The sequence below is a fragment of the Gambusia affinis genome, linkage group LG06 (genome assembly GCF_019740435.1).
Source record: "Gambusia affinis linkage group LG06, SWU_Gaff_1.0, whole genome shotgun sequence".
Lineage (NCBI taxonomy): Eukaryota > Metazoa > Chordata > Actinopteri > Cyprinodontiformes > Poeciliidae > Gambusia > Gambusia affinis.
In genome coordinates this window covers 3,503,500-3,525,945 of record NC_057873.1, presented here as the reverse complement: position 1 = coordinate 3,525,945, position 22,446 = coordinate 3,503,500, and the positions used below count along the sequence as shown (strand labels likewise).

The window sequence follows — 22,446 nt, the reverse complement described above, 5'->3', positions numbered from 1 at the left end:
ATCTATCTATCTATCTATCTATCTATCTATCTATCTATCTATCTATCTATCTATCTATCTATCTATCTATCTATCTATCTATCTATCTATCTATCGATTTAAAAAGTATTTTTAGTTTATTTTTAAACTGTTATTTACTTTTTCTTATTTCCTATTTGCATAAAATATTACATCAGAATATTACATCAGAAACTGCGTTTCCATTGGAAATATTCACAAACCTTTTCAATACTCTGCTAATGTCAAAGAACAAAAAGACAATTTCGCCATTTTGTTTTTTTCCATTAAATAAGAAACTCAATTAGAATCTCTCCTGAATAAGTTTGTTCAGGTAGTTTAAAAAAACGTGCAGCGTCATCGTTCTCCTTCCATTTCCTGTTGTCTTTTTCGGCATTTCCACAAGTAGCAACATCCGGTTGTTGCAAAGTTTTTCCTCTTTGTCACTGACTAGTCAGCAGTTTTCCTCATGATTGTGTAACTCTTAATGACGTAAAAAGTGTTTTAATATTAATTATTTTTATTGGTCTCTAACAAGTATAAAAACTTTCCTTTATAGAAAGAAAAAACACATTTTATAGAAAATTGCTTCATGATCCTGTAAATGCAGCAGTTATCCTTGTTTTTGTTTTGTACCACACGTTTTCCTTCCACTCAATTTTCCTCTTCCATTTGGAAACAATCTACATACAGTTATATAATGGCCTTTTCTGACTTGCCAACCTTTCACAGACATGTCAGCAGGTTTCTCCATGATTTTATAACTAGTCAGAAAATATTTTAATATTATTTTTATTGGTCTTTTCAAAGTTTTTATTCTTTACTTTCATAAATATACAATTGTTCTTTTATATAAGCAGAAGAAGCCATCTTTATAGGATTGTTCCACGATCTTCTAAAAGTGGCAGTCATCTTGGGGGTTTTTTTATAACATACTTTTTCCTTCCACTCAACTTTCCAATTTTATTTGGAAGCAATAATCTTCAAACAACTAAATTGTTTAATGACATTTTCTGACTTTCCATCTTGTCACTTGTCAGTTTTCCCTATGACTGTGTGACTCATAAAGACATAAGAAAATATTTTAATATTAATTGTTTTTATTTTTCTTAAGAACGTTTTTACAGTGTTATTAGTGTAGCAACTTTCTCTTATAAAAAAGAAAGTAAAAGACTCTCATGGGCTTGTTTCAAAATCCTATGAAAACTGCAGTTATTTTTTTTTCTACCACACTTTTTCCTTCCACTAAACTTTCCTCTTCCATTTGGGAAACATAGTCTATGGTAATCACCTTTTTCTGTCTTTCTGCCCTGTAAGTCAGCAAGTGATTTTCTTGTATTCTAAGTTATTCGAGATGTAACTTAGTGAATCGATTTCAACTTAAATTTCTGAAGTAAATAAACTTTTTCATGATCTTCTAATTAGTTATTTAAAAAGTCAATCTTTACCTAAAAACACCTCGTGTTTTGAGCTTCAACCCGACTGATGGCGTGTTTCTTATCAAAAAGTGGGAGCTTTAGAGGGGTGGGATTCGGGACTTCCGAGCCGCCGTGAACGCATCACCAGGCCCAGTGTCGTCAGCCGCTTCCCTGCGCCTCCTCCAGCAGCCAGTCAGAGGAGGGATGCTCTGAACGCGAGACTGCAGCATCTTCACCGAGTCAGCCGAACCGCACGCCTCTTTCTCCGCGTCTTCCTGCAGCTCCGGACCCGCGCCGCCCGCCGACACCCCGGGGTGTCTTCATCCGCGCCTCCTGGAGCCAGGACCGGACAACCGCACTGAGATTACGCTCGGATTTCCCTCCCTTGTTTTTTCATATTATCCTAACGACCCCGATTGTTTTTCTTTTTTGTTTGTTTTGTTTCTTCCTTTGTTTTTCTTGTTTTCTTCATTGTTCGCGGAGGAGCGCCACCATCCTGTCCTGCCGGACATGAGCGGAATGATACACATATCCTAGCCCGCGTCTCTGAAGGTTCTTGGAAAATAGAGTATTTTTTGTTATTATTTTTATTGTTATTGTTATAATTTTCCCGCAGGAAGCGGATCCGGTGGATTTTTGTTTCCATCTTTCCGTCGCTGCGCAGCATCTCTCAACCTGCGCCGTCCGTAAGAAAAAGGCGTATTTCCCCCATTCTTAAAGCGATCTCGCTTTCTCCCAGGACTCATCTGCACGGCTGCGCTGCGTAAAGACCAGCGGAGAAAGGAGGAAGAAGAAAAAAAAAAAACACACACACACACACACACACACACACACACACATACATACATACATACACACACACCACGCGCACGGACGGGGGATTTAAGCGCAGACGCAGCTTAAGCATCCAAGAGCGAGCTCGAAAATGATGGCCGGCGGAGCTGTGCAGCAAAACGGCATTTTCTCAAGTCCCCACCATCACAGTCAGCAGCCGCACATGGAGTCCGACCCCCCGGATTCGCGTAAAAGACCCCTGGAGACCCCGACGGAGGCCAGCAGCACCAAGCGCACAAACACGGGAGGTAAGAGCTGAGATGGGGATGCTGGCGGGAGAGCCGCGGCTGAACCTAAACGCAGGTTGATTCTAAGAAATGGATAAAAACTTAGCGGGAGGAAAAACGAAACGCTATAAATTGAGAGGGGACGTTTTTACCCGCGCCCTCATGAGCGGCGATCATTTCCCATCAGCAGTAAAATAATCACGGGTCGCCGCTTGTGATGGGAAGGAAACAATGAGGCGCGCAGGGATTTGGAGGGAAGCCTTCGTCTTTCTCCTCCTTCCTTCCTTCCTTCCTGCGCACGATTCAACCTCTATTTTTATTTATCTTTTTTGTCACGTTACATAAATTATCGCGTTTGGAGGAATCCGGCCGCCATGCTGGATCCGATGTGAAGGATGTAAACAAGTGAAAGCCAGCGGGCAGGCAGCCCGGTCAGGGTCTCATCCCGTCGCGGATGACCTTGTACTAATCTCCCGCATCAGCCTCCATCGCCGCGCCGTTTGCGCGGTTACACAAGCGGCTTGACGGGAGCCGCAGGCCTGTGAAAAACAAGCGGAGCCCGGCTCAGACTGCGACAGTCCGGGCTCTGCTGTCGCTCAGACTGCGGGACTGCTTGTGTTTTTTGTTATTTTTTATTTTTCGACTGCCGTTTTTAACATTCAGGTGATGTTTCTTCATTATCCTCCAAGCTAGATGATCACCACATTTGGTTTTTGTTTACATGCTGTCATGCGCCGAGCATCCCCATCACCATCAGTAGCATAAACTGGCCATGCACCCCCACCTACCCGCTCCATCAACAGACTCCTCCATTCAGCGCACAGGTGGAAGTGTTCCTTTAATATTCTGCCAACATGAAGGACAGTTAAAGGGGCAGTCATACTTTTACAAATAAAAAATGCGTAGATTATTTTCCTTCCAAACACGATTAAAATGTCCTGCAGGTTCTCAGGTAGAATTTGTAATCCTAAACGCAACAAAGAGTGAAGGAATAACAAGTTATGCTTCACTTTAGTCAAATTTTTTACAAATGGGTCAAAAGAATGCGAATAAAAAATACTGGAAGTTCTTGGTTTTGATCAGTTTCTTCTTTTGGTAAACAACATCTTACCTGTAGAGGATAACCACCATGATGTCTTTATTTAATAGAAATCCAGATAAGTTGATCTTTGGGGCTAAAGCTAATGCTTTGACCAAATCCTATTTCTCCTGTTTGAAATTAACTCCACTGTTGGAAACGTTTTATAAACGTTTAGGCTATCATGATGTTCATATTGGGTGGAAACTCAGGATTATTTTCATGTCAAACGTTAGTAGGAGGTTGTTTTATTACATTTGTCGTTTTCTGACTGGAATTGTCTTTACATCTTCCGTTCTAAATCCTTGTTCCTCCTGGGAAGAGAATTGGTGTTGCACCTCCTCCAACTTACAGTTTTGTAAATAATCTTTGTAAACATTTCTCTGTAAAGGTTAAAAACGTCTCAGGAGGATTAAAGTTTGCTTTGTTTTCCGTTCCTCAGTTTAGCCGTTAGCTTAGCATTAGCCTCTAAACACCAACAGATCTGGATTATATAATATAAATATAATAAAACCTGCTGGAGGTGAGATATTAACTGCTGGCAGATCTGCCTGGTCCAACATAAAAACATGAGTCATCCCTTTATTATGCTATCATAAATTTAAACTGTGAAAGGTACGCACAGTACCTGCTAAGCTAATTCAGACTTCATGTATTTTGCGCAGATTTCACCGTAAAGCCCTTCAGATTACAATCGATATAAAACCACCTGAGGATTCTGGGAAATTTATCGAATCTGTGCAAGACATTAAAAAGAAATGTTCCTGCAATGTCTATAAGAGCAATTTTATGTTAATTCAAGAAGTAAGGCATGAAAATTCAGACACCTGGAGTAAAAATACACTGCAAAAACACACAATCTTACCAAGTACGTTTGGTCTCGTTTCTAGTGCAAATATCTTGGTACACTTGAAATGAGACTAACTTAAGAGTTACTTTTCAGCAAGATATAGAGGTTTGATTTAACTACATAATTCCTTTATATTGATGAAAAAGCACTTAATCCACTGTTATAAGTAAAATAATTTCCCAATGGATAAAGAACGTTTCAGCAATATAAAGGAATTATTTATTTAAAACAAGCCTTTGTATCTTGATAAAAAGTTACTACTAAGCTAATTTGTCTTATTTCAAGTGTACTAAGATATTTGCACTCTAGAAACTAGATCAAAAATACTTGGTAAGGTTTTGTTTTTGCAGTGTAGTACATGTTTCATGATTATTATAGAAAAAAACATGAATGAAATGATCTTATGAACACAGCAAACAAGTTAATTATTCTTTCTGCTGCTAAAATATCACAACAAATTGATTATTACAGCAAAACACAATAAATTATGTAGCATTTTTCAAAGTGAGCTAGCTAACATAGCATCATTTGTTGCTCTTCTCTTTTTTATAGTGTAACTCTAGTACAAAAATATGAAGCAAACATTTCGAAAAGGCAAAGTCTGATGTTTTTGCCTAGTTTAAAGGACTTTGAAAATGTGGGGAAGAACAGTAACCGACCTACAACCCCCCACCGTCCGCCATCTTGGTTGACCTCAGTCCACCTGAAGAGGGCTGAGCGTCAGGTTAGCCGGCGGTGTTTAACTGCAGATCGATGCGGCACTCAGTGCAGCAGGCTGCATGTAAAAACCCACAGCCGGGGCCCTGGGGACGCTCCGGCTGCCTGCGCAACACTCCGCCGGCGTGTGCATTTAGACAAATGAAAAGCTTGGGATGATGATGACTTTTACTCAGGCAGAGAGGACGTCTGCACACAGCCAGACAACCACATGCTTAAGACTAGCAAGAAGCAGGAGGCGGAGCTTAAACCAGCAAAACACACAATTTTACCAAGTATTTTTGGTCCAGTTTCTAGTGAAAATACTTGAAATAAAACAAAAATAACTTAAAATTTAATTAAACTGTTAATTGTTGACTTAATTATTGACTTTAAACAAACTTATTTCACTTGCTGAGAAGTTGTTTTTAAGTCATTTTCGTGTAGCAGGACATTTGATGATGACTTTTACTCAGGCAGAAAGGACGCCTAAACCTCAGCCACACCTTTAAGGCTAGTAGGAGGCGGAGCTTAAACCAGCAAAACACAATTTTACCAAGTATTTTTTGGTCCAGTTTCTAAGGAAAACATGTCAATTCACTCCAATTAAGATAAATTTAACTCAAAATGAACTTTTGAGAAAAAATTTATCAGCTTGTTAAGGCAATAATTTTTGCTTATTGATAAAAAAAGCAGAAATTTTTTCCTTGTTAAGTGAAAAAATCTGCAATTGGAACTATTATTCAAAGTTTATCAACTTAAAACAAGCTTGTTTATTTTATAAATATCTTAGTACACTTTAACTAAGTCAAAATTACTAAAAGCTTATGTCAATAATTATTAAATTCTAATTCAACTGGCAGATTTTATCCTTTCAAAAAGGAAAAAGTTATTGTTATAAGCTTTTCTAAAAATCTATATGCAATAATTATTGGTTTAAAACAAACTTTTGAGTGATTTTTGTCTCATTTCTAGTGTAAGACAAAATGCTTGGTAATATTTAGTGTTTCTTTCCTGTGTTGTACAAATGTTTTGTGTCTCATTTCACTGCGATCAGCCCAGATCAGGGCTTAATGTGACACAAAGTGAGCTTCTGTTTCTGAGGGAATAGGTGGTTTTCCAGCGCTGGTTTTCCTGCCTCAGGCTGCAGATTTAAAGTTAGATGATTCTGGTTGTTTCTCTGAATGATTAGTTGACGCCACGCACTCCCCACCCCTGTGCTTCCTCTCTCTGTAGTGGCCTTCCTGCAGCCCCTATTTGAATCTGAAGGCATTGTTTACCCTCAACAAGAAACTGAGACTCCCGGTAAGACAGACTTTGATTTTGATCTTCTACCTTCTTCTTTTCTTTTGTTGTTTTTAATAGTCTCTACTGCTAACCCTGCAGCACGGCTAATGTTTCTCTTTTTCCTGAAGGCGAATTTCAAACAGAATTTAAACAATTAGGATCTTTTAACAGAGACATTTAAACAGGACCTTCATTCTTTTCATTGCTCAGAGTAATGCATGGTGATATTGTTTAAATTGTATGTTTTCAGTTCCATAACATCCATTGCCATGCTTTTTTTTTTAACGCAGATCCAGTGTTTGTTTTTATTTCATGATGTTCAACATAACTGCACAGGTGACTGCTGATGACCTTTGACCTCATGCTGGCCATATCATCTGCTGATGTGTTGTTGAAAAGTTTATCCTTGGTTCACTTTGCGGTCGGGATGAATATAAAAGTTGCGTTTTTAATTTGCAGAAGCAGAACTGAAACACGCACCGATCAGACTCAGACCGGCCAAAACCGATTTCTGGTTTTCTTTATGATCTAACACGTCTGATTGTGACCGATTATTTTAAGAAGGAAATGTGCTGCAGGTTTTCTCAAAGGCGGAAAAGAAGATTATTATTTCTCTTCCCTTCGTCTGATTTTTCTTAAACTAAAAAAAAAAAACATTAAAGTGTCTGGTGTATTTATGGATCACAAACTGTTAGGAATTTATTCTTATATTAACATTTTTAATTTGTTTTCCAATATTGTACTTGTATGTCAGTAGCTGTGTTTCCATTCAAATGTCCGCAAAACTTTGTCGTTATTCCATTAATGTAGAAAAAACACAATTTCACTACTGTGGTTGTAGCATATTAATGAAAAGGTAATATTATTTTTCTCAATAAATGTAAATGAATAGTAACCACCAAGATCAATGAGTTAATTTTAGAAATTCTGAGAATAGGTGCGACTCATGAAGGAGCAGACAGTAGAAAATTTGCAGTTTGCAGGTGTCTTGGATTTATATTGTGGAAATTTATACATATTTACAAGATCCAATTGGCCATAACAAAAGAAATGCACAAAAAGAAAAGGGGAAAACAAAATAATAACCAAAGAAAACAAGAATAATCAGTTCCACAGTTCCACATGAACCTCCACACTTTAGTTAATCTACCCCAGCTGGGTTTGGTTAGAGGTCCCAATCAATCGTTGAGGTGCTTGGTGCAGGTCCGTACTGACAAAAAGTCAGATCAAAATGGAATTTAAAATTGTTCATTTGCTGCAGGAGCCTCCTACCACCAGGCAGGAGAAGCAGAAGTCCTCCAGCACAAAGTGCAGTCTTTCATTCCAGACGTTCTAGCTCGCCATCCTTCTAGTGTGCACACAAATTCATCACATAGCACTCTTTGCACTACAAATAATTCTAAAAGTCAATATGCATTTTCATAAATATAAAATTCCAGACAAGTTACATTCAATAAATATCATGTAAATTTCTTAACATGAAATATGAAAACTCAAATCTAAACAAGTGCTCAAATAAATAATTTAAGACAGCTTATTGCTACTCAATTGGGTTACCGTCAGTAATTTAGTAGCTACACAACCAACTGATATGGGCTAATGCTAAGTCACGACAGAGACTCACCGATTCCACACTTTTACAGTGGACAGTTTCCACCCACAAAATGGGCTTTTTTCCCCCCACCTCCTTCTGGGTACATGTAGTTGGCCCCTATGGTTTAGTAGATTGTGTGAGCATAACACAGATTTGAAAATTGATTAATGACTGTGCTCAACTAACCTGCAGCTCTGCTCCTCCCAGCGCGTCCTAATCTCACTCTTCCCTGCTCCAACTAATATACCTAGCCGAATGGGCGGTGTTGGTACATGTGATACAGAGCCCAACAGCGATTGGCTATGGACAATCTCGCGAGAATCGCTGGTATTATATTAGCGGTATCGTGAGATTTAAAATGGGGGAAATGGAAGTCAAAATTTACACCCGGGTTACATGGTGTTTCCGTTAAATAAGAAACGCAGAAATCCCACGTGAATATGTTTCTTCACGCGATTTGTTAAAAATGACTTTCTGTCGTCTTCTTTGTCATTTCCGCCTGTAGTAACATCCTGCTGTTGATCATGTGAATCGTGTGACGGGGAAAAAAAGTGTTTCCATTGCAGTTTACATGCTACCAAAAAAGAAAAAAAAAACTCATATCAGCATCAAAACTTTTCATCAAAAAACTTTGGCGCGATTACATTAAGCAATTTCATTCTCAAAATGTCAAAATACGCAGTTTATAGATGGTCACAGCAAATCATGGGAAAATTGGTTGTTTCTGATCGAAGTTTTCAAACTTTCTAGTTGCAAAAGGGTAAAAATAAACAACATAGTAAAGATTTCTCTAAAAGATTCAAACAAGAAAATCCCATAAAATTCTGCAGGGACGGAATTTTTCTGTTTATTTCATTCAATGCTTTTTTGACAAAGACGAATGAGAACAAAAGGATGCATGTGTCAGGGTGGTGGAAGCTTGATCGAAAATGTGCAAACCTAACAAAAAGAAAAAAAGATTTTTAAAAAAGGCAGGTCAGCAGTCAGGGAGCAGAAACGACACGGGACCGCCGCAGCGACCATCCCATCAACCCCCCAGTTCCTCATAAATCCCAGTTGCTCACCAAACAGCAAAAGCTGAGGCTGATCTTATAGACGGAAAGGATCAGTGAGTTTGCTCCACATCCCCCACCCCACCGTCAGCCGGCTAATCCGCCGACCCTCCGCCGCTCTTACGTGTTCCCCCCCCCGCGCCCGGCAGCAGGCGCCCGCCCCCCGCCCCCCACGCTATTAAAGGAATTCATCATGGAGCGATCAGACCTTTAATCAGCTCACCGTTAATATTTCATCCAGTTTCTCTTGTTGGTACTGAAGGAGCGACAACTTCACTGCAAAAACACAAAACCCGACCGAGTATTTTCTACTGCAACTAGTGAAAAAAGACAAAGTTTACTCATAAGAATCTTTCAGCAATAAAAAGGAGTTTGTTTCAAGTAAATAATTCATTAGTATTAATGAAAATGTTCCAGTTCCACTGGTAGAATATTCTACTGCGCCGTTACCTAGCAACCCCAGCCAAGCCCAATCTGTCACCTAGCAACCAATTCCCTAAACATAAACAAAATATTTTAACCTTTTTGAATTTACGCATGAAAATGAACCAAAACTACTACTGTAACTAATAAACCATATTTAACTAATAAAAAGTAGCAAAACTAACTGAATCAGACCAACAAAAAAATAATAATAATGAGTAAAAGTGAACTACAAAGAAAAACCCAAAACTATTAGGAAGACAAGAAATTAAAAATACAAATTAAATATATTAACGAATGAAACAGACTTGATAATACGATGAGTTCATAATTTTCTAGATCCAGTAAATACCCAAGAGAAGATATTATTCTTTAAAACTCGTGTTCAGTTATTGTTGAACAACCAACTGACTCTGGCATTTTCTACCAACTTTTGTGGCTGCCATCTTGTGGACTAGCGTAGCGTAGCCGCTAGTAGCATAGCCACTGTCGGCAATTTGCTGACAGCTGATGTAAAAAAAATTATTTCACATCATTTCAAAAGGTTAAATAATAGATTCATAAGCATGAAAACAAAGGATATTATTATAAAAAATATTATATCAATAATTTCAATATGTTTTAGTTAGTTTTATAAACGCACAATGTTCTAGCTAGTCATCGTTTCACCCATTAATTACAGTTAACAAAAATGTTTTCTCAATTTCACTTTTTGTTACTTTGTTAGTTTTAGTTAACTGGAATAACCTCCGTCCTGACCTATTTTCCATCATGCTTAGGGCACGATCTCACCCAGAAGACTCTAAAAAGCTAGCAGAAAGCATTAGCATTAGCCTTTTAGCTGCAGAACCTTACAGTTCCCGTCGGCAGTCTGGAGCTTTAAAACAAATGTAGGTTTTAGGTAGAAAAAACAGCTTGCATAAGCCTTTAAAAACTCTTATGTAACTCAGAATGCTTCCTTTTTTTCATTTTAATTTCAGGAATTGAACATTTTATGTGACTGAATCCAAGTTTAACGTCTGAATTTTCAGGTTATTAAACTGATTGGGGATGAGTTTTTTGTACATATTCCCAGCCCTGCTCTTACTTTCATTATTTTATTTTTTCCGTCTGTACGTCTGCTCTCCGTCCTCTAAGATATAGTTCATTCATTTAGTAAATGGACGGGTTGGCTGTTGTTGGGAAGAAAGAGGCGGCGACCTTGAAACGCCCTTGCCAAGTGACAGACTGAAGGTTTCTGCATGTGTGTGTCTGTCGCTGTGTTTTATGTCCAACTACCTGCAAAAAGCAGAGCCCAGGTTTAATGAAAGAGATGAAGGAAGGCGTGGAAATGATGGATTAACAGCACACACACACACACACACACACACACACACACACACACACTCAACCGTGTTGAGTCCTGGCTGTATGACTTCAGGTCTTTGAAGATATTGATCTTAATTTAATTTTATTTTTTCCTGATGTTCTGCTCGCTCTTGCGCTGGACTTTGGGTTTTTTTGGCAGCCATTTTCACATTGATCCAACTTTTTAACATTAAGTAAATGTGTAATAATCAACATGATTAACACAATACAAGGCAACACATACACTGCAAAAGCCAAATCTTTCCAAGTATTTTTGGTCAAAATATCTTAGTTCACTTGAAAAGAGATAAAATTAACTTACAAGTAACTTTTTTTTATCAAGATGTAGGAGTTTTTTTGAGTAAATAATCCCTAGATATCAATGAAAAAGGTAAAGTATTGCTTGTAACAAGACATTTTTCCCTTGTTATTAGTGAAACAATCTGCCAGTGGAACCGGAACTTGGTTGCTAGGTTACGGGCTTGGCTTGGCTGGGGTTGCTAGGTAACGGCAGAGCGCACTACTCTACCAATGGAAGTTTAACTTTTTCACAAATATTCAGGAGTTACTTAAAATAAGCCTATATTTCTTGCTAAAAAGTTAATTGTAAGTTAATTTTGTCTTATTTCAAGTGTACTAAGATATTTGCACTTGGTAGGATTTTTTTTTGTTTTTTTTTGCAGTGTATACAGATTCGTAGACAGAAACATGGTAATGTGTCATATTTTGTCAGGAAATCCGGTTTTACAGTTAAATCATTGTGGCAGTAAGTATGAAATGCTTGGTAACAATTAGTCCAAAACAGTGACGTGCGGTGAGGTTCATAGCTGGTGAAGCACTGACGTCATCAGAATCAGATTTGCAAATAGATGCATAGATTGACAGCAGTTTACAGGTTATGTTTCACTTCTGCATCCTTACACATACAAACTGTAGCTCACAAAACACACATTTCCTTAAAAAACAAAACAAAATAAAATAATCCATGTCGAAAGTCGGGATAAGCGAGAGGAAAAAAATCACTATCTCTATTATAATCTATCGCTGCACTTGACTTGCTTCCCGAATCGTTTAGCCTAGCTCGCTGTCACTTACTCGGCAGTTGAGGAGAGAACAAGACGAACGTCTGGGATCTTGAGCGCCCCCTGCCATGAGGCAAGAGAACTGCCTGCCTCACCTCGAACCTGTTCTCTGCCGTTTATAATCGCTCATTACACGAAGCACGTTACACAAACACAGTTGGTGACAAAAAGCACTGTACATTATATACATAAGCTAAATTATTGGAAATAAGTTCACATATTAAATTTGTTTAAACCATTTTATTGACGCCGTACAGCAACATGCTCTCTCCGCTTAGCAGCCAGCGCAGAGCCAGGGGTTGCGCAATCCAAGGTGAGGCAGAGCTCGCTGCTGCCTCACCGGCATCGCTTCCAAGCATTTGAATGGGAAAATAAGAAAATTCAGCGATTTTGAACAAATAAAAATCGAAATTGGTGAAGCTACATGAAAAATAAATATTTTTTAGTACAAACCACCGGATGAATATAACAATTTAAATTACTTTATGATTATATATTTTCTTTCTTTCCATGATGGCTGGTGAGGCAGTGCCTCACCTGCCTCCCCTGACCGCACGTCACTGGTCCAAAAAACGTCTTAAAGACTTTGTAAAACTAATTTCAATCCTTGTGAACATTATTATAATGATCATAACTTGTAAATTAAGATTAAATTAAGATTTAACTAAATTATTTTTGATTTTTTTTCTCTTTTTCTATCAAAAACTGGATGGTAAAAGTCTCCAATCTGGTGTTCAACTGGCCATTTCTTGTTTACAAAAACTTCATAATTCATTTTATTTATTGTTTCTGTTTTGTTTTTTGTCTTTCAGTACCAATGGCAAATATTCATTAAAATTTTAAGTTTATCACTCAAAAATGGTCTCAAAATGACAATAATATCGTTTATCGCAATAACTTTTGGGCCAATTTATTGTCTGGCTAAATTTGTCATGACAGGCTGGTGGTCATGACATTACTTGTGAATACGTGGTAATTACGTGATAATTACATGTCTAACACTCGGATATATTGAATTAATTGCACAGTTCGGATCGTTTCGAGGCGTTTCTGTGAACACAAACGCTGCTTTTTCTCTGCGACACGCCTGTTTTCTTCACTCTCTCCTCTTAGTCCACGATAATCACGCCCTTCTTCCATCCTTTTGTCCGCGCCGCCGCTGTTGACGACGCTCGCTCGTCAACCGTTTCCTAGGCCGGTCGATGATAACGCCACCGTCGGCAGCAACATCTTCTCCCTCTCCCCCGTTACCTCCTCACCGTCTAGCTGTTTTTTAAGCCAATGCGTCAAATTGCAAAAATAAAAAAATAAAAAAAGAAGAAGAAGGGATTGAACAGGGTGGGGTGAACAGAGAGGTTGGCGATGTTCTCATGAAAGGAGGGACGCTATTGGCTGAGCAGGCGGTCGGTCAGAGCTAACGGCGGCTAACAGGCGAGGAGAGCGATGAGGGCGGCCATGAATATGGATGAGGCTGTGATGAAAGAGAGAGGGCGACTGGAAGGACCCCCCGCCTCCGAAACGCTCCCAACAATGCCGATTCTCACACTCACACAGAAACAAAGTGACCGCGTTAAGCTATTGTTGTTAGCCGCCATGTTTTCCCCCGATTGGCTCGTCCTGCGCCTTTGTTGCAAACTGAAATGATGCAGCAAGATGTTGCTGGGGTTTTTTTTAACTGTCGGGTTTCAAATAAAAAAAATACTTTATTGATCCCCAAGGGAAATTAAACGTTGTTCCAACTCATGAATTCAAAGAATTATTGCAGACAGTGTTAAATGCAGCTCAGTACGGTGGAAGTCAAATAAAACAAGCAACAATACTCAGTTAAAATTTGACTTTGGACTATCAAGTTTGTTTGGCCTTTCTGACAATAAGAAAGGTCAAACGATTTGAATCTTTTAAAACATAAAAAAGTAGAATAACTGAGTCAGCGACGGTAAATGTGAGAAAAGGATGAAGCAGAAACGTTTCCTGTGTTTGTTTCTGAGTGACGAAGGCCGTCTTTTAGAGCGCAGACAGCTGGTCAGAGCCTCACGGCTGGAGAGCTTTGGACTCGCTCGCTTGTGTGTGTGTGTGTGTGTGTGTGTGCTGCCTTCTAACAAAAGACCAGAGGGGTGTGTTAGACAAAGCCTGCACACCCCCTTAACTCTCCCTGCTTAAGGGAGATGAATATTTTCCGACTCCCCAGAGCTCCGAGCCGCCATTCCAGAACCAGAACCTCCTTTCATCAAACCGGATCAACGTTTTTTCCTTCTACCCCCAAAAACACGCTTTATTTATTTATTCTTTTACCTTTATCAAACTGATAACTGTTATTTTGTCCACTAAAATTCAGAGGTGGGTAGTAACTAGTTATATTTAGTCAATTGCATTTACTTGAGGAATTTATTTGAAAAAAATAACTTTTAGGAGTATTTTTATTTTCAGTTATTTTATTGTGAAGTATTTCTGCTCCTCCATGTGTAAAATTTCTGGATTTTTTACCCACTGAATGAAAAAGAAACATGTTTTAGTCAGAAATCCACCAGACACAGACACACACCTGCACTGTTTGTTAAAGTTTCTGATTTTTTTATTGAAAAAAACTGATTTTGAAAAACATGATTTTGCCTGATGTTGTTATTTTTTGTTACTTACATGAATTATTGTCATTTTGGTCCTTAAAATACAAAAAATTCCACTCAACCTTATATTTTGCTCCATCTGATGATGTAATTTTAAAATATTAAATGATTGATAATTTGATCAGTTACTCAGTACTTCAGTAAACTTTTTACCAACTATTTTTACTCTTACTTGCTACTTTTTATTATTACTTGTGTAAAAGTATGTTGAAGTAGTGCTACTCTTACTTGAGTAGTTTTTTGCTGCCCTACCCAGCTCTGCTCATACGTAGCTCTTTTTTTTTTTGCTGTTTTTATTTGTATCTCGCTCAGGAACTACTACAATTTAATAGTAAGAGCTGTATCAACTTCAGCACAACATATAAACATAATAAACAATAAGTAAATTAATCGCATAATAAAATAAAATGAGTTCAATAATTTCCATTTATGTGATTCATTGTTTTTCTCTCTTTCTACCAAAAACTGGATGATAAAAGTCTTAACTCCAGTGCTTTGGTCTCAACTCTTGTTGAAGAAGAATTTTTATTTCAGAAATTTGAATTCACATGTCATCTTTACACAAATTTATTTGCCAATCCTATACAAAACAACCAAAGCACCATCTGTGATATGTTCATTGAAGATAAACAGATTAAAATAAGATTAGTATTCTAACAAATTTATTCATTTTTAATAAGCCATGCATGTAAGTATTTGCTTATATCTGATAAAAACATACTAAATAAAAAATATGGCTTTGGCAAAGGCATACACCATAAAATGATATGCACTGCAAAAACATAAAACCTTACCAAGTAATTTTGGTTGAGTTTCTAGTGCAAATATTTTAGTACACTTGAAATAAAACAAGTTTAACTGCTTAAAAATGGAAAAAAAGACTGGCATGAAGTGAAGACTGTGGATAAAACAAGAAAGGTCTGGAAGTATTTCAGATAAACTGATCACTATCACCTGATATGAAATGCTTCAATATTGATGTTTTTCATCCGTATCGTTCTGCCCTCCTTCTATTTATGTTTTGCCAAATTGTGGAAAATAAATCTGAAAAGCTAGTTCTGCAGTGTGCTTGTTTAGTTAGCTGATACAAAATAACATTAATTCTGGAAAAACAAAAAATCTTTTTAGTCTGGTTTCTAGTGCAAATATCTTAGCACACTCCAAATAAGACAAAACTAACTTATAAGTAACTTTACAACAAGATAGAGAGGCTTGTTTTAAATCAGAAATGTCTTAATATTGAAGGTTCTGCTGGTAGAATATTCCACTGCGCCGTTACCTAGCAACCCAAGCCACGCCCAGCCCGTTACCTAGCAACCCAGTTGTAGTTCCACTGGCAGATTATTTCACTTTTAAAATGGAGAAAATGTCTTGTTATAAGTTAAATAATCTGCCAGAGGAACCAGAACTATTTTTTATCTGTATTAAGGAATTATTTACTTAAAACAAGCTTTAATTTCTTGCTGAAAAGTCTCTTGTAATTAAGTTTGCTCTTCTTTCCACACATTTTAACAGTTGTTCTGTATTTCTACTATAGGTTTAAATTTATTGAGATATACTTATTTATTTTATTCTATTATTCGTTTTGACTTTGAGAGTTGCTGTTTTTAAAAATTTTGTTGTGCTTTTTGTGAACAACAACAACAATAATTCTGATTCTGATATTTGTACTAGAAATTCAATCTAAATTGGTTTTGTGTTTTTGCAGTGTGGTGAAATATTTTTAAAAAGGAAATGATCTTCTGTTTTAAATGTCTCCTGCTGGTTTGCGTGAATGAGGATGAAGTGGAGAATCTGGTGTTGTCCGGCTGCGTTGCGTGGCCTCTGCAGGCCTGAGGACACCAGATCCCAGGATTTGAGCGTTCAATCCCCCCCGACGTTGGCGAGCCTATTCTGGGCCTGCTGGTTCTGCTGGGGGCCTTAGCAACAGATTGGACTGTTTACACATCCAGTTACGTCGTGGTGGAGAAGGATTTATTATTTATTGTAAACAAACGCTGCAGCTCCAGAACCTCATTTTGAATGAGTTTGTCTTTTTTCCGTGGATTTTGCATCTGCTTCGGTTTTGTCTAAACACACACAGTACGGTGGAGCGCAGTCTCTGCGGACTCGCTCTGAGACCATGCAGTAAGCTCCTTCCATTCATAACCAGCTGGTGGCCTTTTTCTTTTCTTTCTTTTTGTGTCTTCTCGTTAAAGGAAGTGTGGGGACTTCCTGCGTCTTGTGTGAGAGACGCTCAGAGGAGTGAAAACAAAGACCCTCGTCGCAGCAGCCGGCAGGGTTGCCAGGTTGGGCTGGAAAAAACCAGCTTTGGGCGGGTTGTTGAAAATTGGGCTGCGTTTCACAACATTTGGAGGGTTTTTAGAAAAGCTTAGAGGAAAATTCTTTCAAAGCACAAAACTGTTAATAAAATGCCGTGTTATTGACATTTTTAGCAGTAGGGGTGCACCGATTGCTGTTTTCTGGCCGACTGCTGATTACAATCTCTAAAAAGTCTGACCTGCCGATTCCAATTTTGGCTGATGCAATTTGTTTTGAGGACAGTGGCTGAGTTTTAGACCTCTGCTTCATATGTAAGTATCCGCCGATTGCCAATTTCCTAAAACTAAGGAAATCGGCGCCGATAAATCAGTCCGGCTAATCAGTAGGGCTGTCAAGATTAACGTGTTAACACAGGGTACTCACTTCTTCAGTGAGCACCTATAAAGTCAAAATGTTCTACCTACTACAAAAATACAAAACATGTATTTCTTTATAAATATATTGAGAATAAAGTGATATCTTCCTAGTTCAGCTCTCTCACTTATCTTTACATTTTTTCTTAACTCTAACAGAAAAATCGAGGCCTAAACATTTAAGCTAATTCCCTAACGAGCTACTTTTGCTGAACTTAGCTGTGTTGTTTGTGCATGTTAAGTGATACAAGTGTCAGAAAGAGTTGTTTCTTCTTTTTGTTATAACAAGTAAATGTAACATTACCAGCAGCTGTTAAGGCCGCTCCATATATCAATAAAGTGACTGGATAAATGATAGGCGGCTGTCATGCAATCTACTCACTCGACCTTTACGATCAACTGGGAGTTCACAAATGACACATTCAGCACGTGATTAATCCAAAAATGTTAATGTGTTAATGTTACATAGTGGAGATTAATCAAACTAATTTGTTTAGAAATCTCTAGAATGTCTCGAACGTGACATCATCAGTGATTAGTCATTGGTTAATCAAGTGTCATTATGTAGTGGTGTTGTAAAACCGAAATCCCAGGGCAACTTCATAATTTAAAAGGACAAAAAACTCAAGTCTCACTTTGTTAAAGTCCCAGTGGGATCTGGTTCTGGTCAGAATGTAATAAAGGACAACCAAAACTGCTTTGGCTTGTCTGTATCTATGATTATAATTGATTCTTTCACCATGAATTTCATTAGATTAAATGTTTCGGTTGTTTTTTTTAGGACACTGTCCGTCAGATCTGGCAACCCTGGCGGCGGTTTGGGAACCCACTGAACTACAGATCTACACAAACACACACTCTGCTCTGTTGCACACGGGTGCTTTAATGGTGTAGTTTCCAGAGCAAATGAGTAATAAGTTTATTTTTATAACCGTGTCACAGTGCATGTATCTGAGGTTCGATTTGGCCACAAGAAATCTGGCAGTTTGGAAAATCTAGTCACAAAGTCGAAGCAAAGTAGGACAGGGATGAAACAATACTGACATCGCCATGTGTTTCCAGGCAGGCGCCCCGGTTAACTGTGTTGTGCACAGTGTGCTGCGGCTTAAGGTGTTTTAAATTAAAGTTTTCGATGACCTAATGGTCGTTTTGACGCAGTCGCTGTTTTCAGCTATGTGGCATCTGTAGCTGTAAGCAAATTGTGGGTCTGAAAGTTTGATTTATTCTCTGGTGCTTGTTCAGCTTTGAGTGAATGTCTAACAAACAAAAAGCTGAAAACCAAAACCAGCTGCAATAATTGGTACATATCAAGATATACAAAACAACAGTGGAAGCTATGATTTGTTTCTTTTAGCTTCTGGTATCTCTCACTGTGAACGTCTTTAAGTGTAACACATTCATTCTTGTTTTCTTTAACAGTTTATTGTTTACTTTGAATGCGAGTGATTAGGCGACTAATACATTAATAAACAAGTTGTTAAAATGATGCCAAATGCTGAATAACAGGACAACAAATAACTGAAATCACAGTAGCTATTAGCAAAACTGAGTTATTAATAGCTAAAGACAGACACTTGAAGTAGTTTACTTAGAAAACTTAAATACGGTTTCATCTTAACTTGAGGGTTTCTGCATTGACACAAAAATGAAACTATTAGTAGTTACAATTTTAACTACTTTTCACCACACTCCATCATATTTATGCTAATCATGTCTGACTGAGCTAACAGTGTTAGCTTGTTTAAATTAGTTACTTGTTTAAATCATAACGTATCTTGGGTATTGTACAAAGTCACTTTTTTTATTTAATAATAATCAGAAAAGGCAATATTTTAGCTATGTAATGTGCTTTTCCTGCATTCGGTGTGTTAAAGTTCTGTTAAAAAAATGTTTAAAAAGGCGACATAAACACCAACATACCAGTAGAGCAAGTATTTAAATCAGCTAGTCAAGGGTGACCAGACGTCCTCTTTTTCCCGGACATGTCCTACTTTTCAGACCTAAAAAAATGTCCGGGGGGAATTTAAAAATCGTCCGGGATTTTGGTCAACTGCCTCAAAACACATTACATAGCTTACAGTGTATTGTGATTACATTGCCACTCTCCATTCCGCCGATTCTACCCCCCAGTTGGCGCATGTTTGTTCGCCGATTCTACCCCCCGCCAGCAAAAAAAGAAGTGTCCTACTTTTCAGAAACCTTCCTTTGCTGTGGCGATATGCGATGAATTCTCTACATCTCCAGATTTAGTTTAGTTAAAGTAATCGTTCTAGCGCGGCAGCGCGGCTACGGATGGCAAGTAAAAGAATCATCTCGTCCTCCAGCGTTGTGCGCATGCGCGAAACTTCCGGCTGTAAACATTAACGTGGAAGCCGTCCATAAGCGTTGCTAATCGATGCTAATATGTTTGCCCTAGATTACAAGCCTGCAAATTTACAACTCCAGAGCCGTAAGTGAGTCTTTTCACTGTGCCTCTTAATAACATCGCCTTAAAATACTTAATATAACAGCGTTTTAAAATGTAACGGTGATAAGGAAATGCTAGCCTTAGCAGTAGAAAAACCCTACCCTCTTTCGGGACTTTTTGACTTCCATTAAAAATGTAACATTTATTCTCTTTTAATCTATCAATCAATCAAGTTTATTTGTATAGGACATTTCAGCAAAAAGGCCGTTCAAAGTGCTTTATGTGATTTTTTACTAATGAAAGTTTATTATTTAGACTCTATAAATTTTTATTTTCAGCTTAATTGTTATTTAAGAGCAAGATATTTGTTACTCAATAAGCTGTGTGAATGTAGCTGGGTTATAATCGGATTTTTAATATTAGCTTAGCTTTGCAGTTATAGAATCCAGCTGGTTATTGTCAATCAATCAATCACGTCTATTTCAGCAGCAAGGTGGTTCAACGTGCTTTACATCATAAAAACACAAAATTACAAACTTATAAAGAAAGCATCTTACAGTCAACAGTGGAACAAATGTTACATTTTGATGTGTGCCATCAACAAAATCATTACCCACTTTGGTCAATGTTTCATTTATTATGGGTCAGGCGGGTTTTTAGTCTTTATTTGAAGGAACTCAGTGCTTCAGCTGTTTTCAGTTTTTTGGAAGTTTGTTATAGAAGCACCACAAAACTTTATTTGCTTCATTTTAATGAAGCATCCCATAAATAGTTTGGCTTTCTAAGCTCAATCAGAACTTAAAACATTCAACAAATCCTCTTCCTAAGTGACTTTTCATGGTCATAACTGCATATTTCTTGATGACATGTAACAGTGTTACCATGCAACTGAAGTGATGAACATGACTCATGTGTTACATCTTCTTATATATATGATGAGTCAGGATGCCGAGGTGTAGCAGGCCTGTTTATGATGTCGGAAACGATCTGTTTGCGGAGGAGGTGTTTCACAGAGTGTTTCTTTATCCGCTCGCTGTCGAACACGTGCTTTCTGCACAGATCGGAGCGCGCGTGCGTTTCGTATTTACCAATTCCCCTGCCGTATTAATACGAGCCTGTTATAATTAGCCAGCTCTCTATCTAAAGCAGGTCAGTCCGAGGCTCCTTACCCAAAGTGGGTCACTGCAGAGAGGAGATGGGACTGGGTGGAGGAAACCGTAGCAAGGGGACGAAAAACAAGAGCAGGAAGGGAGGAAAATAATTAACCAGACAAAACAACGTGACACTTCTTTAAGCTTCAAAGTGTTGCTTTGAGCATCCATGAAATGCTTTTGGCACAAAAACATTACATCACCGTTGCATCAGTCGGTGGTGAAGTGGGCCCGCTGATACAGAAATAAAAGCTCTTAGTGTGATGGGGATGAGACACGTTAAAAATGTGCAAATATTCCACAAAAATTCATGAAATCAGTCAAATATTGTTTATGATCTGTAAATAGCACGATCCCAATGTGCAAACATGCTAAAGGAGACACGATTTCTTTTTCCTTTTTTATGTCATTGTAATGGTAAAAATAGTGTCTGATTTAAAGTAGGGATCGATATTGATATTGTATGTCGGTTATGGCCGATAACCGATATTTACCGATATTGTATGTATTTCACTATCGTTTCGACACCTTTGGAAAAGAATACCCCACCACAAACAGAAAAACATAAATATCAGGCTGTTCATATCAGCCCAGGTTTATTTATCGTGCCGATACCAATATGTTAAAAAACGACCGATATCGGCCGATACTGATGTTTGTGCCAATATCTAACTGTAACTTTTCAAAAACCCTGAAGAACAATTATTCAAGATTAAAGAGCAATTTAACAGCTAAATCTCATGTTTTTTCAATGTGTCTCTCTGGATGAAGGAGAGAAAAGTGAGTTGAAGTGGAGGAAGAGGATGCAAAGTTTGGCCTTAAAATCAGAAACAAACTCTCTGACAGGAGTTAGCCTGGGTTCATCTTTTAAAAAAAGATGGAGGAAGGGATTCCCACAGGGTAAACTGAGGCCAGGCTCGTTATTCTTTCCTCTTGGTCTCCCTGCAGTTTGCATTTCATCACTAGGCGAGTTGAGGAAGGGCAGGGAGTGTCGGGTTTCCTGCTTTGGCTCGGCTCAACGCTCAGAGATGAGACTGAAGCCCACCCAGCCACTCCACTGTCATCCCTCACTAATCTGCACAGCTACCAACTGGACATCTCCCTGCTGTTATTTTCTATTTAAAGGGACCAAGTTTAAGAGTCTGGGTCAAAAAGAAGTCAGAAATCTACTTCATCAAGGAAACAAACCTTTAAAGTTAAACCTGGCAGATTTTTCTAATCAAATAAGAAATATGACTCTTTCTGCTTGCATTGATTATCACTTTTAAAATTCAGTAAATGTTAGCTTTTTAATTTCAACACTGTTTAGCAGTTTCTGACACTAACTCGGGATGCTCACAGCAGAGTTGGGTAGTAGCTAATTACGTTTATGAGTAACTTTTTTTTTTTTTAAATGCACATTTAGGAGTATTTTTACTACGTTGTAGTTTTGAATAATTTTATTTTGAAGTATTTCTACTCTCACTTGAGTAAAACTTCTGGATTTTCTTCCCTCTGAATGAAAAACAAACATGTTTTAACCAAAAATTTACCAGACACAGACACATACCTGCAAATTTTATTAAAGTTTTTGAAGTTTCTTATTGAAAGAAACTGATTTTGAAAAAAAATCCTTTGTCTGATTTTTAATATTTTTGTTACTTATATGAATTATTGCCATTTTCTTTCTTAAAATACCAAAATTTCCACTTAACTTTATATTTT

At 37.9% G+C, this 22,446-nt stretch overlaps 1 protein-coding gene across 3 annotated transcripts in view; it reads left to right on the top strand.

Moving 5' to 3' along the window:
- Positions 1 to 22,446, top strand: part of nova2 (NOVA alternative splicing regulator 2) — a 96,428-nt gene that overhangs the window by 956 nt on the left and 73,026 nt on the right. Inside the window, exons 2-3 of one of the 3 annotated variants that reach the window (XM_044120087.1) lie at positions 2,155 to 2,497; positions 6,337 to 6,405. In XM_044120087.1, the coding sequence (XP_043976022.1) occupies positions 2,341 to 2,497; positions 6,337 to 6,405 (226 nt within the window). In that variant the 5' untranslated portion in view covers positions 2,155 to 2,340. Of the gene's footprint in view, positions 1 to 366; positions 2,498 to 6,336; positions 6,406 to 19,529; positions 19,634 to 22,446 lie in introns of those variants that run through there. The other 2 variants (XM_044120089.1, XM_044120090.1) reach the window with 2 other exon arrangements.